Source organism: Lissotriton vulgaris, chromosome 9, assembly GCF_964263255.1.
Source record: "Lissotriton vulgaris chromosome 9, aLisVul1.2, whole genome shotgun sequence".
Classification (NCBI taxonomy): domain Eukaryota; kingdom Metazoa; phylum Chordata; class Amphibia; order Caudata; family Salamandridae; genus Lissotriton; species Lissotriton vulgaris.
The window spans coordinates 634,054,235-634,067,974 of NC_141697.1; the positions used below are offsets into that span (position 1 = coordinate 634,054,235).

General features: G+C 44.6%; 1 protein-coding gene across 1 annotated transcript in view; it reads right to left on the minus strand.

The window, feature by feature from the left end:
- The window catches only part of LOC147692003 (cytochrome P450 2F2-like), an 803,876-nt gene that overhangs the window by 331,919 nt on the left and 458,217 nt on the right, over nt 1–13,740 (minus strand). The window contains exon 5 of the mRNA XM_086938296.1: nt 12,484–12,644. Within this exon, the coding sequence (XP_086794422.1) occupies nt 12,484–12,644 (161 nt within the window). The remainder of the gene's footprint in view (nt 1–12,483; nt 12,645–13,740) is intronic.

The window sequence follows — 13,740 nt, forward strand, 5'->3', positions numbered from 1 at the left end:
GCGCTCTCTCTATTTATTTTCATGGTGCAATTGAATGTCTAAATTGCTAACAAGCGCGTGCGGTTATCTAGGGGAGTGCTAACCCATTTAGGGGAGTCGTGCTCCATCTGTGCGCTATAATGAATACGCATACGCAATGAATTTCTATGCATAAGGCGCAATTGCAGCAATAAGGAGGACTACAACACACAGGCCACAGACCTTTCCCACAGACTACAACAACGGGGCTTTGCAACAAGGATCATCAACAGGACCAAGAAATGGGCAAAGAACCAATATAGAGAAATCCTCCTGGAAACACTGACCCGTCAAGAAACAACAACACCATTGACCTGTGTCACCACGTACAACCCTATCTCCAATACAGTGGCTAAAATCATCAAGAAAAATTGGAGAATCATCAACACGGGCAAACGAAACTGGGACCTGCGCCTCGTCGCCTATAAAAAATCGAACAGCCTACGGGATCAACTTATCTCTACACGGCCGAGAACCACGGAAACCACCATCAACCCTACACTACATCAAGTGTGGAACCTCCTTAAAATCACAGGTCACTACCCCTGTTGTGACTGCAGCATCTGCCATCTCACGACACATACCAAAACCCTCAATCTGGAAACCGGAAAAACATGGCACCAACGCAAGCACACGAACTGCAATTCAACCAACCTAGTGTACTTGATTGAGTGCCCATGCCAGCTCTGATACGTGGGGATGACCACGAGAAAAGTACGCACCAGAATCACTGAACACAGAAGTACGATTCGGTGCAAGAAGACTATCAGCAAACTCACAGACCACTTCCTTAGGCTTGGACATACCACCAATGACCTCAGATGGACAGTCATCGAACAGATCCCTGTCCCCCCTACAGACATCGAGAAGCAGCTACTGTCCAAAGAACAACGCGGGATCTACAGATTGTCAACCCACACGGAGGGACTGAATGATAATATTCCGTGGAACACCCTCAGCAGATGAAGCCCCCCTTCTGTCAACACCTGACACATCATTTACACTCTCCCAGTGCCATCTCACCAACAGGGCCCGCGCAGGGCCTGGGATGACCATGCCCTGTTACATGTCCCAAAACCAAACGTCCTCAGTGCGACGTACTGGCTCTAACACCTAGGTGGTGACCAACTCACTCACAGGTCCTTGTCTAAATGCGCTAAACCATCACTCTGTGGGACGAGATCAGATCCCGCCCACTAATGCCCTGTGAACCTTACTGCACCTGGCAGGGCACTTAAACTCCACGGCCCGCCTGGACCCACTACACTGTACCAGGGTATACACCCACACAAGACCATTATGACCCCGCGATGTCCCTTCCCTGAAGAGCACGTGTACCCCCCATGTGTAATCCCCCTGCACATTCTCATGGGCCCCCACACAGTGGTTTCATCACCTCCATTCATGGCAGGGGCAATATGCAGCCGCTTCACATTTAAATAGAGAGGGCGCCCCTCCATTATAGTGCACAGATAGAGCGCGACTCCCCTAAATGGGTTAGCACTCCCCTAGATAACCGCACGCGCAAGTTAGCAATTTAGAAATTCAATTGCACCATGAAAATAAAGAGAGAGAGCGCTACATACACCTGCATGCAAGTCTTTGTTCTATTTCCTCTACTACAGGCATCTTCTTGAGACAACCCAAAGATGAACACGCCCCGTGACACGTGCCCAGGCCAGAACACCTGACACAGCTAGCAAGCAACACCTGGCGCTTTCCACAGGTATTTAAGTGCTCTCAACACTGAAGCTCACTTCTCACGGAGCCTCTGCCCAGACAACAGGTTCATTGCGGGCCCACCGACATCGCGCAGTAAGTACCTGAACTAGACTTTGCTAACGGTACAGCCACCATTCATGCTGCCCCCGGCCGTGTCTGTGTGTGCATCCTTTTACCGTTACCTTCTTGGGTGCAGACTACCCCCCTCCCCCAACAGCTTTTTTCCTTTTCTTCCTCCAATTTAGAGTGCACATGGTCCTGGCCCCCGGCTGAGCTCCATGCTGAGTTGTTCGCTAAAATCAGGTGTAAGCAACTCCATTTTTAATGTATTTTATTTCTTCGCCACTGTTTACGCCAACTCTGGTTACAGTACTTAGGCCTAATTTCACATATAATAACGCATATTGTGAGACAGGCCACACTTTCACTGCCCGCCACTGACGCCAACACTACCGCCTTGTCCGTGGTCACCTCTAGGCACCCAGCGCGGCCTCACTAAATGCTTTTAGCCCGCTACAAGGAGCCTTTACTTAAATGTTATGTCTGTCCTTTCTTACCCCCTACAGGTACAACTCGAGAGGAAACACCTCTTGCACATATAAGCACCGTAGCGTGTGCTTTACACACAGGGCCCTGACAAACTCATACTAACCCTGTAACACCCTACACATATAAGGTCCTGACGAAAGCCAGTAGAAGAAAAGGCCTGGCTGAAACTAGTTGACCGCTCAGGACGTCGGAGGCCATAAGCCTACCGTGCACGTCCGATAGCCTTTGTTTTTATTGACTGCTTGGGGCCCACTATTAAAACAGTCTTTGGGACACCCAGGACAGTATTTTAAACCTCACTCAGAGCACACTCATAGCACCCTCACGAACCAAAAAAACCTGCTCTGCAGTAATCTGGCGTCGAAGCACACCTGAGGTAGAACAATTGTTACTTACCTGTAAACAGGTGGTTCTCCAGTATTGGTGTCTTTCATAGATTCACATGCTTGAATATCCCCCGTCGTCGGAGTGGGAGTCCCACAGTAAATAAAATAAAATAGTAATAATATACTATATATATATATATATATATATGTAACATAAAACCTGAAATATGTAATAGAAAAAAGGCATAACAAGCCTACACATATTTCTACATAGGAATGCATGGAAAAGGAAAAAACCATTTGCAGTCTATCATTGTCATTATGTTGGTCCAAACCACAGCCAATCAGGCGCCAGCAACCCTCTAGAACCTTCTCCTCAGAGCTCAGCACCTCAGATTTTCGTAGCACAAGAGTGACCACAGAGTCTATGAGAAGAAGAGAGCCTCTGAGGGGAGGAGGGTGGGTCGCATGTGAATCTATGAAAGACACCAATGCTGGAGAACCACCTGTTTACAGGTAAGTAACAATTGTTCTTCTCCAGTATTAGGGTGTCTTTCATAGATTCACATGCTTGAATATAGAATAGAAAGCAGTAATATCCGAAGAAAACTTCCCAGCATGGTACACATGCATAGACTTATAAGACCAAATATGTCTATAGTCATGCAAGGCATACAGTAATAAGGTAAAACATGATGGAGGAGGGAAGACAGAGGCTCACCTTATTGAGAAAGATAGCGAAGCATAGCCTGTCCCACTGCAGTGTCTGCTTTGTTAATGGCACCCAGGCAGTAGTGTTTTGTAAACGTGTGCCTGCTTGACCACATGGCTGCTTTGCAGATCTGATGCAGCGGCACACCGGCAAACAGGGCAGTTGAAGATGACATCGCCCTGGTAGAATGGGCCCTCACTGAAGACTGTAGAGGCTTGCCTGCCTGTTGATGGCAGAAAGCAATGGTCAAGGAAACCCCACGAGCAATTATAGGTTTGGGAACTGGACGCCCTTAGTGGTAATGTCCATAAGCTATGAAGATGGCAAATGTCAGCAGCTGCATAAATCCATATAGCTATGGTGCGTTTAGACACTGCTTGTCCTTGCCGTATATTTCCATAGGCAATAAACAGTTAATCGGATTTGAGAATGACAGAGGTCCCTTGCAAATAGAATTTTAAAACATCTTCTGATGTCAAGGGTATGTAATGCCCTCTCCGCAGGGGATTGCGGATTAGGAATAAACTTCTTTAAGATAACTGGTTCATTCAGGTGAAAATCCGAAGGCACCTTAGGCATAAACCTTGGGTTTGTACGTTGCACCACAAAATTGGACATGAATTGTGAGAAAGGTGAATTGACAGTGAGAGCTTAAACATCACAGACTCTTCTAGATGAAGTTAATGCTAGCAAAGAGAAAAAATTTTGCATGTTAGGAATTTGAAATACATCCTGAAAATTGGCTCAAACGGGTGGCGCATGAGCTGCGCTAATACTACATTAAAATGCCATGATGGAGGCGGACGACGTACAGGAGGAAACATTCTGAGTAGTCCCTTAAAGAACTGTTGTATTTTTGAAGAATAAAGAGAGATGGACCCATCCTGACGTTACCTTGAAATGTCTGCCAAAAAGACCCTCAACGTTGTATGAGATAAGCCTGATCTTGCCAGGTGCAAGAAAAAGGTAATATCTGGTCCGGCGTTGCATGAAATGGGTGAACCCCAGCAGATTAACACCAAATGCAGATTTTTTTTTTTTTTTTAGTAGGTGCTCTCGCGTACGCCAGTACCTCCTTACAATCCGCCGAGATAGTCAGATGAGCTAATTCAAGGTGCTCAGGCGCCAAGCTGCTAATTTTAGAGAAGCCAGATCGGATGGTAAATTTGACCATTCTGAATGGAGAGGAGATTTGGTATTGGTCGAAACTGTATTGGATCGTACTCTGAGAGAAGAAGAAGTTCGGTGAACCAGTATTGGCGAGGCCACCTGTGGGCGATGAGAATCAAATGACACGGCTCTTTCTTCATCGTCCGGAGAACTCTCGGAACCAACGGTATTAGAGGAAAGGCGTAAGCATATATTTGAGACCAGTTAATCGAAAAAAAACGGCTTCCCCTACGAGTTCCTGTGGGGATGCCAGCTTGCAAAGAAACAGGCATTTGCTGTTCTTTTTTGTCGCAAAGAGGTCTAGATCGGGATGACCCCACTGCTGGAAGATTCAATCCGCCGTTGGCTGATGCAGTTCCTATTCGTGGTTGGACACCTGTTGACCTGCTGAGGGTGTCCGCCAGCACATTTGCAACTTTCGGCACATGAACAGCCAAGAGTTTGATCCTGTGCCATATTGCCCAAGCCCATATCTCTTGGGCTTTCTGAGATAGAAGAACCAACCTCGTTCTTCCCTGTTTGTTTAAGTAATGCATACTTGAAGTATTGTCTGTGCGAACCAATACTGTGGCCCCTTGAATGATAACACAAAAGGATTTGAGGGCTAAGAAGATGGCACCTAGCTCTAGCAGATTGATGTGCCAAGCCTTTTGTTGAGGGTTCCATTCCCTGCTGACCTTCAGCCCTTGAAGATATACTCCCCAACCCTCGAGGGATGCGTCTGTGGGGATTGTGTAATTTGGCGCTTCTTGAAGGAAAAAAACGGACACCACTTCTACAAATTTCTTTTTTGGCCCACCAAACAAAAGGCCTCTTGCATCCGAGGATTGATTTGAATGAGATCTTCGAATGACCTGGAGACCTGCAACCAACGTAGAAGAACTACCAAGTGGGAGATGCAGGCCCGTCGTTCGTGTGAGACAAACACCTTTGCTAGGTTTATATTGATTGATCCTCCGAGAAACGTTGATATCGGAGCTAGTACTAGTTGGAACTTGCAATGATTTATTGAAAATCAGGTTTAGAAACAGTGACTGACAAGTCTGGGTGTGCTGGACTGCTTGTAAATAAGAGCGATCCCTTATTATACAGTTGTCTCAGTAATGATAAATTTGTAAGCCTTGCAGACGTAGATAGGCTGCCACTGGTGCCAGGATCTACGTAAAGACACATGAAACGGACCTAAATCCAAGAGGGAGGACTTTAATTGAATAAGTTCTGTACCTATTGTAAAGCGTAGCCACTTCCTGTGCTCCAACGGTCCTCTGTCACCTTTGACCAATTGGAATAAAAGTGAGATATTAGACCTCTGACGTCTTTGGAGGGAATAAAGGTGTGTTCCAGGTAAACCATTGTTTCTTAGAAGAGTTGCCTCGGCTGTACGATGATTGTCTATGTAGGACCTGTTGGTAAGGAAGGATTGGCACATGAAAATAGACATCCTGGAGGTTGAGAGTAGTTATAAAGTCGTTCTGACATAAGAACTTTAGGACTTTCTTGAGGGACAACATTTGTAAAGTTTGCGCAAAGATCTAAAATCATGCGCTACTTTCCTCATTTGCTTGTTGATGAGGAACTGAGAGTAAACCCTAACGCTGTTGGAGATTCGGAACCACTCCGACGGTCCCTGTTTGTATCCATATAGGCACTTGTGCAAACGACACCCGTAGAAGAGAAGGAGGTCCCTTTGGAGGTGTAGAAAGAGGGAAATTTGACAAATTTTAAAGAGTATCGCAGTTGGATCTGATTGTAGGAGCCAATACTGGATGGAACTCCCTTAAAACAAAGGACGTGGAGCTACGTCCTGGGCATCACGAAAAGGCTGCGATTCTATATCCCGAAGGTGTGGGCAGTATCTGTGTCCTTTAAGATGGTCTGCAGTGCCTCATCAACATGCTGGCCAGAAGGGATCCTCAATCAAAAGAACAAGTGAAGTACTGAAGTCTGAACCTCCTTGCGAAAGACGTAGCATTGAAGCAAAATTGTCTTTGCCAGACTGCCCCTATAGCGAGCTGTGGAAAACCTGTACACGCAATGTCCGCTTCACAGTGTATCATTTCTGATGCACTTCTCTCTCTCTCTCCCTCCTGCAGGATCTTTAAAGCGTGAGGCTTGGAGGATTCTGGAATAAGTTCTACTGGCGCTAACATGTCAGAGCACATCTGGCGGCATACCTGCCCAACTGGCTTGCAAGATAATCGCTGTGCTGCCTGAGTAATGACTGAGTCAAGGTAGGCTGATTAGTGGGGAGCTTCACATTTCTTGTTGAGGAGTGGAAAAACAAACCGCCGGCACAGAGTTTGGCCTCTGCATGAGTCTAACACCTTCTTGCTAAATTAAGTCTATGATAAGAACTGAACAAACTTGTTTCTGTGGTTTCCCCAGGACGAGGGGAAAAGGGAAAACGATTCGCCGCTCTCTTCATAAGGAGGGGAAAACCTCCAATATTCACCAGAGGTGAATGCAATAGATCTCCAGTTGTAAGGGAAGACGTAATCCCGCCATGGTACAGGCCGTGGCAGCCTTGCTGTCAGAAATAAATATTTCTGATCTGAAGAAAAAACATGCTCATACGGCTATGTGCTGTCCAAGAAAAATAATGGCAGGAGTAAAAAGCCATCACGCCATCACGTGGATGTAGCAGAAAGCTGCAGTCGACGAGATAAATCGTCTACCGAAAAACATTGCGCATAAAAGTCAACAGTGTGTGAAACCAACTGTCAACGGGCTCAACCGTCGACGAATGCAACAGTTGACAGGGTCATCCGTCAACGAAGCTAACTTGCGTCGAAGCTGAATGTTGACGAAGCTCACCATCTACGGAGTTCACCGTCTACGGAGCTCACCGTCTACGGAGCTCACCATCTACAGAGTTCACCGTCTACAGAGCTCACCGTCTACAGAGTTCACCGTCTACAGAGCTCACCGTCTACAGAGCTCACCGTCTACAGAGCTCACCGTCTACAGAGCTCACCGTCTCTACCGAGCTCATCGTCTACAGAGCTCATCGTCTACAGAGCTCACCGTCTACAGAGCTCACCGTCTACAGAGCTCACAGTCTACAGAGCTCAGCGTCTACGGAGCTCAGCGTCTACGGAGCTCAGCGTCTACGGAGCTCAGCGTCTATGGAGCTCAACGTCTACGGAGCTCACCGTCTACGGAGCTCACCGTCTACAGAGCCCATAATGTACGGAACCCACCGTCTACAGAGCTCACCGTCTACGGAACCCACCGTCTACGGAGCTCACCGTCTACGGAGCTCACCATCTACGGAGCTCACCGTTAACGAGCCTACCGTCGACGAGCCTACCGTCGACGAGCCTACCGTTGACGAGCCTACCGTCGACGAGCCTACCGTTGACGAGGCTATCGTCGACGAGGCCACCGTCGACGAGGCCACCGTCGACGAGGCCACCGTCGACGAGCGTACCGTCGACGAGGCCACCGCCGACGTGCCTACCGTCAATGGGCCTATCGTCGACGAGCCTACCGTCGACGAGGCCAACTGTCGAAGAAATTCACCATCGACAAAAACTCCCAGTGGTCTACGAGCATATAGTCGACAAGAGGGCACTGTCCTCACAGTCGTCGACGCATGCCTGGAGGCGTCGTCGTTGCAGAGCAACAGTGACGGCAGAGATTGTCGTCAGAGGGTACATTGACCATATCGTCGACAAGCTGGCACATTTTCACGTAGAAAAGTGCGCAGAGTGAGTCTAGACGCCTGAGAGTAAATCTCGTGGGCGTAGATGTGGGAGGCAGACTCAAAGAAGGCCAGAGACCCCTTAATTGTGATATTACTTCAACTGGTGAAGTAGAGGAGAAGCATCATTTAAAATCTTAATGTGCAGGACAAACAAAAAAAAAATCCTCCCACATCAGAAGGGGGTACAGTCAAAGCACAAGAACAACCCCTTCTCCTCTTATCATGTCAGAGCCAAGCAGAGTGTTGCCCATATACTCTTCATGAGGGTTCACAGGAAAAGGTCTCAGCTTCCCACAAGTGACACAGGGTCTGAAGGTAGACTTCATGTAAGAAAACATTACTAAACTGTGATATTAAGAAAGAAAATTGAAGAAAACTGAGCAGAGCTCAGGGAGACTCCCTTCACACGACGTGCGGTAGAAAATATGCGGTGCTGAGCTCTGCGGAGAAGGTTCTAGAGGGTTGCTGGCGCCTGATTGGCTGTGGTTTGGACCAACATAATGACAATGATAGACTGCAAATGGTTTTTTCCTTTTCCATGCATTCCTATGTAGAAATATGTGTAGGCTTGTTATGCCTTTTTTCTATTACATATTTCAGGTTTTATGTTACATATATATATATATATAGTATATTATTGCTATTTTATTTTATTTACCATGGGACTCCCACTCCGACGACGGGGGATATTCAAGCATGTGAATCTATGAAAGACACCCTAATACTGGAGAACACTCAGTACCTCGGGTGGGGCCCGATGATGAAGCATGCCACCAACTAGGTTGGTGGGTGAGGGCCTTCATAAAACCTAATGGTTTTCCTCCACCCGCAGACATACAAACAATTCAAACCAGAGCTAGTTCTCATTGATTGCTAACAAAAAAGTAAAAGACGACCCTGGGCAATATTACACCTAGTGTGTACTGTACCTGATCATCTTTAACGGGATGAAGGAATATAGTATAGGGAGCTAATGAGGCAACACCTCCTTCAGATAGCACAATGTGTGCACAAATGTTATCTATATTACAGAAGGAGTCACAGAAATGTCTGTGACAACTTCTTTTGTACTACTGTACCCTAGGGTGCAGAAAAGGAGTGCACATGTCCATTGCGTCCCCAATAAACAGAATGTGATACAGCCCCATGTATACTGAGAGGCATACATAGGAGATTTGTTGCAGGCCTCAGAAGAAACTCTACCTTAGACTAGAGGTACCCCACTTGCCTGATGCATGGGAAGTGTGTTAGAAGCACTGCCCTTATCTCTGTCCATAATGAGAACTAGTGACTTCACCTGACCTTTCGATGCCTTGTCCCAGAGTACAAAGCCTTCCCCAATGTATCATCTTGTTTGTACCTGCTGTAAACTACCTTTGCCTCGTTCATGCTTGCAAAGCATAATTTGATGTTGATATACACAACTCTGTTTCTGACCACCCGCAGACATACAAACAATTTAAACCAGAGCTAGTTCTCATTGATTGCTAACATATAAACTGGGGAAATGGACTACCCTCTCTAGTTCTCCTCTATCTTTTTGATTACAACATATCGTCTTTTACTTTATCATCCTTAAGAGCCATTTTGTATATTTCCTCAATTGTTTTATGTCCCTAACTCAGATTTCAAAGAGCAGTTCTAGCAAATGGGACACCAGTATCACTTCTACCGATTGACCCTGTTCAGTGATGGTTCTCCCAAATAACTCCCTGCTTTATATTGCAATTTATCTGCCAGGTAGTAACCTTCAATGTCTAGTCTCTCATTCCACCCTTCTTATGCACTTGCGTAAACATGTACATTTTGCCTTGCGTCTCTTACCTCCTCCCACGCGAATGTTCAGTACACTGTTTATGTCGTCAACACCTACTTTGGAAGATAGCGTAAGCAGCATTGAAAGCATATAGGGGCAGATTTACAACCCCTTGCGACAACTTTACACCGCCATTGCGTCACTTCTGTGACGCAGCAGCATCCTAAACAATGTGCCACGATGCAGCATATTTACAACATGATGCATCTAGGGAGATGTGTCACGTTGTAAAGCCCTGCGCTACATTATACCTGCGTCAGGTATAATGTATGCAGGGTGGGCGTTCCGTCGCAAGGAAGCCTTGTAAAAGTGACGGAGTGACGGAGTTACTTTTACGACGCCACTGCATCAATACCTTGCTTGAAGCAGGCATAAGGAGTGATGCAGCATGATGGGAATAGGCATTCCTGATCATTGTTGGAGTTGAGTCGTGGTTACGACACAGCTCCAGCAATGCCCTGCCTTTCCACCAAAAGATGCGTCACGTACCTGTCTCTCCTTGCTCCACAGTGCGCCACATTGTAAATGCGACGCATCCATGGTGGTGCAAGGCTTTTTTTCCGTCATGCAATTTAGCTGACTCAACTCTGCAAATATACAGAGATGTGCCACTACTTGTAAATCTGCCCCATAGAGTGCAGGGAAACACAAATGACTCGGCCAACAGTATGCTGCCAGTAAGCGACAATGCGAGTGTCATCCAGAATGTTAGTGACTTCTGTATGTTCAGAACAATTGTAACAGTGTTAAGTGTGAGCCTCCACTTTACCATGTGCAAAACCTGTATTTCCAGGTATCGAAAGATGTCATCAGCCCACCAGAAGGGCATTATAGAGAGACTGTGGCTCCTCAACGGCCATGATGTGCTTTTAGTTTAGCATGTAAATTTGTCTGAAACAAATTACGTGATTCATTTCCCACAAAATTAAAGCTTTACGACATTTACCACATGATCTATCATCTACTGTATAATTTACAGAGTTGAACAAAAAATAGTGTCCCGTTCGAATGGTTCTAAAGTTATTATAAATGCTGCCACGCGTGTTGCCTAATGGATGAATGCTCTTTGCAAATGCTAGCTGGTTGCCAGTTGCTGATTGCTGTATTTACGTGTTAAACTGATAGGAATGAGATGAAGCCTTTGGAGAGACAGCGTAAACGTGTAACATTTCTAAAATAATGAACTGATATTGTCACAAAATTACCACATTATAAAGCATAATTTGCCTTTTCTTGCCACATAATTTAGTCAGTACTGCAGCATAATTCTGCCCTTTCCCAGTTGCACAAATTCCAGCGTACCATATTAAGACATACAGCCTGATTCATCAAGCTGATTTGCGCTCGCAAAGGGCCAGATTCTGAGAATCTGGCCCTTTGCGAGTGCGATTTTTGCATTTGGGATTCATCATCCCAAATGCAAAAATCGGAAATATCGATTTCGCTATTTTGCGAGGAATTACATTTAAGGAATCTCTATTTGAGATGCCTAAAATGCAATTCATCATCCATTTTTAAATAGCGATTTCGCAATTTCGGCCCGCTATTTACCGCGAGGTCAAACCTCGTGGTAAATAGCGAAAACTTAAAAAAATGCTTTTAAAAGCAACACCTGTTTAAATTTGCATTTAAGGGGTGCTACAGGGTGTCCTTTGGACACCCCTGGCACCCTTTAAATCGCTATCTTATTTGCGAATAGCAAATTGCTAATCGCAAATAAGGAATACTCCTCATTCATTCCTATGGGCCTTTTGGCCCATAGGAATGAATGGGGAGTTATTCCTTATTTGCGATTAGCAATTTGCTAATCGCAAATAAGGAATATGTAGGAATCACATTTTTTTTTCCGATTCCTACATGAATCCCTTTTTGCGAGTCTGTAATAGCGATTCCTTATGAATCGCTATTATAGACTCGCAAAACGGGTCTATGATGAATCAGGCTGATAGTTGCGAACTTACCTACTTATTCTACTGATGTAGTCCTACTTCCTCTTATGGTCCTACCCCACTCTCCACCACAATTCCTCCCTTTTTGAGTCTCTCACAAATGGAATGTAGGCATGATTGATGATTTACTTCAACCTATGTTAAGCCCCTACTGCAAATTTAACAGCAACAATTATGAACACCAAGTTCGAAGGTACATATTTTCTGCATAATAGATATATACTTTTGATACAGATGCTAAATCAATTCAGTGTTCTTTCTATATACAACCCCCTTAATATCCTGGAGATTTCAAAATCACCACAAATAGTCAAGCCAAAAAGTCCTCTCCACAAAAGTCGCCATATTAGTGATAAGCACGTTTATTTAAATTTTGAATTGCATGGGTACACTGAGATTAACGGTCTCCTACTGTGCCTTAACATTCTTCAAATCTATAAAAATTTTATTCCACGAACTCATGTGGCCATCCCATAAAAAGTGCCATTTTTATCAGGAATCTTATGGAAACTCACGATGCCACCGGTGCTGCTCATGGCCTGAAGGGCGTCTTGGACACAATGGATCAGTTTCTCAAATTCTTTATCTTCATATTCAAACCGGGTCCCAAACAGGGTGGAGCTGATGACGTTGGAAAGGGAGCGACTCATGTAGAACTCGGGGTCAACAGGGGCACCTAGAGAGAGCCAGGAAAGAACATCAGGAAAACAGTTTGGGGCATATTCCCAAAGGTAAAGCTACATGTGCAGATTTACTAGTTGTAAATGTACTCTTACATTCTTGAGTACTTTGGGCTATTTACAAAAGCTGAGTGTAAATTTACTGAAAAAGCAAAACTTTATTTTTATTTTGACATCTTTTATTATTATTATTATTATTATTATTAATAATAATATTAATAATAATAATAATAATAATAATAATAATAATAATAATAATAATAACAAATTTAATACTAATTGCAGAAACGTATTTATAATTTAAACAGTTTTAAGTAATTACATTTAATTTAACAATTTCTTATGAGGTTTTATTTTACATCCCTACCTTCATCATTTTCTACGGTAGTGTGTTGCAGTATCTGTGGTAAGCCATATGTGGTGCTGAACTTACTACTGCTCCTTCCTGGCATTAGAATAATTCGAAGTGCCGTTGTAAATAGGAATGGGCTTACTTCTTTAAGTGTTGGTGCATGTCTCTCCTTGAACTCTTCGCTAACCAATTCTTAACCACTCCTTACTCCTACCTAAATTCTCCACTTTGGTAATAAATATACTTCATTTTTAAGCCACTTCTCCCAGTGCAGCCCACATTTTCTACTAACACGTATACTTACATTGCAGAGACTGCAGTCGAGGCAGACATCTCCACACAGAAAAAGACAGGACATGTGGATGCTTAGACCTCCACATGTAGTTTGTCCAGTGTATTTTATAGTGCATTTGCAGTACTGTTATAGTACTACAAAACACACTACAACGTGTTGTTTCTGAATAGGCCCCCTATATGCACAAGTGCCCCCACCCAGTCATATATTTTCAATGTCATGGGTGGGTTGTTCTGCAAAAAATGTAGCCTATCCCTGGCTAATCCCCTATGAATGGTAAACTAATATTGAGAATTTGAAACTCTTTGCAGATGAGAAAATCTCTAAAAACATGACCTCACATGGTGTATGGTCAGGAAGACCTTATAAAGTCGACATATGGCTTACACCCATATACATACAAGGGTCTCCGACAGTAGTAATGATTTACAGTCAAATATCCACT